Here is a 5551-nt window from a genome sequence, read left to right as displayed (position 1 = left end):
GGTTGTGTATGATTCTGACTACATTCAAAGGCATGTCGTAACGTCTGAATCTTCAGACAATGAAGAATCATTGAACAAGAGGAGAAGATGTTGAGTGTTTATTGGTGCCTCTCAACATCTCTTCTGGTAGTCAAAATCAACACCTCTTTTTGATAGTCAGAATCTTCTTCTCTTTTGTAAGTTGACCATTATCTCATCTAACTCCAACTTGTATGTAATATTTGGTACAATTTATCTACTGATTTGGCTATGTAATTATAAAACAGCATGGTACTTGTTAATCAATGATAGAATCATCTTCAAGATGCTCCTCAGTTGTGTCCGTATATGTTGTAGTAATATTGTCAAAGACAATCCCATCTATGTCCTCTCCAACCAACTCAATGTTTACATTTTCATCAATTTGAGGACCCATACCTGTTTCGCTCTGCAGGTGTGTTTCCACGTCATCAAGAGATGTTACTGCATCCATTTCATAAGAATCTCTAGGCTTTGTCTTGATAACAACTTTCCATCCTTTGTGAACACAATCTTTAACATAAAACACTTGTTGTGCTTGACTTGCTAGTATGAACGGCTCTTTATCTTCCTTCAATCGACAAAAATTGAGCATTGTAAACCCATTTTCATCTTCCTTTTGACTTGAACAGTTTGAGATCCAGTCACATCGGAACAAGACTACTTTTTTGTCAGCACCATACTGTAGCTCAATGATTTCTTTTAAAACCCCGTAATATGTTACGGCCACAACGATAGGATTTTTATCTCTAACACTTGAGAAGCTATTTGTTGTTTCCTTTTCTTCTTTGTCTGTTTGGTTTGAAAACGATAACCATTAACGATATATCCCTTATATGTTGTCACATACTCAGATGGGCCATTTGCCAAATGCCTTAGATCTTCTGATATTCCGTCTACACCTTGTTTATGCAGCTTACGAACCTGGTCAAAATAATTTAATATAAGATGAATAATTGGTTACAAATAAGTTTTTTGAAAAATAATAAAACTAAATAAATCTTTAGCTACTGAGTAATTTTAGAACGAGGGTTCTTAATAAATTCATGCCTTAAAATTAATAAAATTCCAAGTGATTCTTACATGTTTCCCAAACCATTTCTCGATTTTGTTACTGTGCATGCGCTGTATCAAATGCTGACGTTCTTTCTTATTTTCACGCGGAAGAATACTCAGATGTTCTCTGTAATGAGTATAGAGGTGACGCAATCAAAGTTCAAAATGTAATATAAATTCTGAAACTCAAAATGTGTACTAAATAAACTTACATTCTAAAGGATTCTAGTTCACTACAATTGAACAACACATATGAATGTGCGTTAGCCAAACGATCTAGAGATAGTAAAGCCATTTTTCTAGCACCAATGGGTCGACCCGACATAGAAAATATTGGTAGACCATCCTCCTTACCACCGTCGTCATAGTTTCTACTTTTCTTGTTATGTATAGTCTCGACATTGTCAGCGAAGTATAATGAACAAAACGCCAAACACTCATCAGCTAGATATCCTTCTGATATTGAACCCTCAGGTTTACTCCTGTTTGGCACATAAGATTTTAATGTGGTTAAATACCTGAAGAAAAACCAATTATGAAGATCAAATTCCATGAACATGCTTAATTAAACAATTTACTATAATATTTATGTTATACAGCCGATATTAAAACATGTTATATTGTGAGTGAGTTTCCCTTAAAAACACAAAATAAATTAAAAACAACATGTCATATTTTGTACAATTTACTTAAATTAAATGTGGCTAGATGTAATTTACTACCTCTCAATTAGATACATCCAATGATAATGCACTGGTCCTCCAATTCTATCCTCATAAGCAAGGTGAAAAGAAAGATGAACCACTATGTCAAAGAATGATGGTGGAAAAATCCTCTCCATATCGCAAAGTATTATTCCAATATCATTTTCCATTTGAACCAATTCAGTTGGATCGAGAACTTTACAGCATAAGCGTCTAGAGTAACGACACAACTTGATCACAACAGAGTGGACATGCTTAGGTATACTATTTCGTATGTAAATTAGGAGCAACTGTTGCATCAAAATATAATTGTCGTGACTTTTATGGCCACAAATTTTTGGAGGGTTGAGTTGAATGCATCTTGAAATATTAGCTGAATAACCATCAGGAACTTTCATTGCTTTAAGCATCCGACAAAATCTATCTTTTTCTTTTTTATTCATTGAGAAACACGCAGGTGGCAAATACACTTTGTTGTTTTCTAGAACTTCGGGATGTAGTTCCTTTCGAATTCCCATTTCTTCTAAATCATAACGCCCATTTAAATGATCTTTTGTCTTTACATCTAAATTCATTAATGTTCCAATGACACTATCACATACATTTTTCTCAATATGCATTACATATAGATTATGTCGTATCAAGTTGTCTTTCCAGTATGGTAATTTGAAGAATATACTTCTATTCTTCCAATTATACTGTAATACTGGGTTGTCCTTGACTAGTTTCCCAAATTTAAATTCAATACCATTTAGCTCATTGAGAACGTCTGACCCTGTCAAGCAAGTTGGTTTAGTCTCTAACTCTTCCGTGCCATCAAACGAATTTTTATCCTTCCAATACGCATGTCTCTTTGACAACAATCGATGATGTCCCATAAAAACAAATTTCCTACTACGTCTCAACCGAATCGATTTTGTACGCTTATGGTAGGATGGACATGCAAGTTTACCTTTAGTGCTCCATCCAGATAAGTTGGCATACGCCGGAAAGTCACTTATTGTCCATACCATACCAGCACGCATTTGAAAGTTACTATTTGTTGATGAATCATATGTCTCTACTCCATGATTCCACAACATCTTTAGCTCATCCACTAGAGGTTCCAAATATACGTCTATATTATTCCCTAGCGCTGATGGTCCTGGTATTAGTAGAGTAAGCATGAAATAAGGTTTTTTCATGCACATCCATGGAGGTAGATTATATGGAATCAATACAACAGGCCATGTACTATGGGAATTATTCATATTTCCCAAAGGGTTAAACCCGTCACTCGCTAAACCAAGCCTAACCTTACGGGATTCCTTTGCAAATTCAGGATAATTATGATCAAATGTTTGCCAAGCTGGTGAATCTGCCGGATGTCTCAGTAAACCATCTTTCGTGCGACCCTCTTCGTGCCATCTCATGGAGGCAGCAGCTTCAGATGACATATATAACCTTTGCAAACGCGGGATGAGAGGAAAGTAACGCAAAACCTTTGCTGGGACCTTATTATGATCATTGGCTGTTAAGTTTTCCTCATCATCTGAATCATCTTCACTTGTTTATACCGTGACGTGTGACATACAACACACTTCATTTTATCCTTGTTTTGTTTCCAGTAAAACATACAATCATTAGGGCATGCATCGATTTTTTCATAACCTAGTCCTAAATCTCTTATTAACTTTCGTAGATCATACAGTGACTTAGGTATGGCTGCTTCCGGGAAGGCTTCCCTTAAAGTATCAATGATCATGCTGAAACCCTTGTCATTACATTTGCCAATACACTTGCTATGAAATAGTCTAACTATGAAAGAAAGAACAAAGAAATTTTTACATCCGGGGTATAGTTCTTGCTTTGCACTCTCCAATCCTTTATAAAACTTTTTGGCACTTTTGTTTGGTAAGCTATGATCTTCAGTTTCAAGTATGTTATCATCAAACCAATGATGGGTGTCAGACATCATTCCTATCATGTCATCTTCTGCATCTTTCATAGGAATGTCACATGGTTCACTGATCGGAGTTTTAATTGTATAGCCTTTTAAAAAACCATCACATAGTATATGTGTTCTAGCATCATACCGTCTAACCCATTTTAGATTAACACACTTATTGCATGGGCATGTTATCTCACTATTTACACCCTCCTTTTTAAATATATAATCAATAAACTTATCAAGACCTTTTTTATATACAGAAGAATTTCTCGGTCTAGACATCCAATTTGTGTCCATCCTGGAAGAAACAATGCAATCATCATCTAATTTATATAAAAATATTGTAAATATATTAAGTACTTAATTCATCTTAAAAATTAAACCAAATATTGATGGGATTAATCAATTATTACCAAAATTATTGAATTAAAGAACGAACTTATCATATGCATATTGAAATCAGAACGCGTAAGATGTAACACATGAAATTATTAACAAAATTAGTCACAGAAAAGTACTTGTTCAATATGTAGTCGCGATATACAATTGTCAGTTTAACACGTTGGAAGAAACTTGAAGTTTGCAGAGGATACGATTGAAGAAAGTAGAAAAGAAGGAGAAGATATGGTCAACAAAATACAATAAATGACGATAACAAGTAGTTTTAATTGTTTTAGAAACCATAATTATTTCCGTTTATAAATTATCTACATTAATTCACGGATACTTAGTTATTTATTATTATTAATAATTTGCAAAGTTAAAACAGAAATAAGAACTGCAGCTCATTGATAAATAACATTGTATGTAAACAGAAGGTCTTCAGTTCGATTCCCTACACTTACATTTTATAATCTTTTTTAATTTTCATTTACATAAACTAACTGTATTAATTGATATGATAATATCATATAGTTTATATAATCATTTACAAATCATAATAATTGCTAATAAATAATAATATATAAACTATATAATAATAATAATATATAAACTATATTTAGTTTATATTTTAATATTAATAAAATATAATAATTTTACCAAATTATTTAATTTATATAAAATATATGATATGATAATATCATATATTCACTATTTAATTATATTATTATTTCTTAAATTTCTAATATTATTGGGTTAATATTGTTTTTTGATTTCTATTAAGTATATGATATGATATGATTGAAGATATCGATGTCACCAAATATGAAATGGTTTAAGTTTGTCATAGCCCATCCAGTTGTCGCTTTGAACTGAATGATGAACGAATGCCCTCATCTTCGTTTGGCTCTCGTTTAGAGCTAATTAGCAAACCTAACTAGTTCTTAGGCTTTCCAATGTTGAATGAAGATATCAAACTCCCCTCCATGAGAAACTTCATAACTTAAAGAACGCCACCTCAACTATTGGATGAACACGTAATCATCAGAATAACCGAACATAACAACTAAAATCCGGTTGCCTACATGTCAACGATATTTCATATCCATCACCCCTACAAAATTTTCATATTACTGCTTTCTCGATCGCTGGTAGATTGACCCATATCGATCCTCATACATACATACATACATACATACATACATACATACATACATACATACATACATACTATGTATCTATGTATGTACATATATATGTATATATATAGATTGTATGTATGTGTGTATATATGTATGTATGTGTGTATGTGTGTTTGTGTGTATATAATGTATGTATCTATGTATGTATGTGTATGTATGCATACAAACATATATACATACACACATACACCCATAACGAATGCCCTCATCTTCGTTTGGCTCTCGTTAGAGCTAATTAGCATACCTAACTAGTTCTTAGG

The 5551-nt window shown here is 32.9% G+C and overlaps 1 protein-coding gene across 1 annotated transcript; it reads right to left on the bottom strand.

Moving 5' to 3' along the window:
* Positions 1-277: 277 nt before the first annotated feature.
* On the bottom strand, positions 278-4005 carry LOC139854083 (uncharacterized). The gene is made up of 6 exons (XM_071843407.1): positions 3396-4005; positions 1797-3309; positions 1287-1592; positions 1102-1201; positions 775-942; positions 278-589 (listed from the first exon to the last, which is right to left on the bottom strand). Exons 1-6 carry the CDS (start codon positions 4003-4005, stop codon positions 278-280), a joined length of 3009 nt encoding a protein of 1002 aa, XP_071699508.1.
* Positions 4006-5551: the final 1546 nt, after the last annotated feature.

Source organism: Rutidosis leptorrhynchoides, chromosome 6, assembly GCF_046630445.1.
Source record: "Rutidosis leptorrhynchoides isolate AG116_Rl617_1_P2 chromosome 6, CSIRO_AGI_Rlap_v1, whole genome shotgun sequence".
NCBI lineage: Eukaryota > Viridiplantae > Streptophyta > Magnoliopsida > Asterales > Asteraceae > Rutidosis > Rutidosis leptorrhynchoides.
This window is presented reverse-complemented; position numbering and strand designations above follow the sequence as displayed.

Coding starts and splice junctions, on each gene's coding strand:
- LOC139854083 (XM_071843407.1), bottom strand. CDS start 4,005: ATGGACACAAATTGGATGTCTAGACCGAGAAATTCTTCTGTATATAAA. Junction 3,310..3,395: donor CGATGCATGCCCTAATGATT/GTATGTTTTACT, acceptor AAGATGATTCAG/ATGATGAGGAAAACTTAACA. Junction 590..774: donor AACAACAAATAGCTTCTCAA/GTGTTAGAGATA, acceptor TGTCGATTGAAG/GAAGATAAAGAGCCGTTCAT.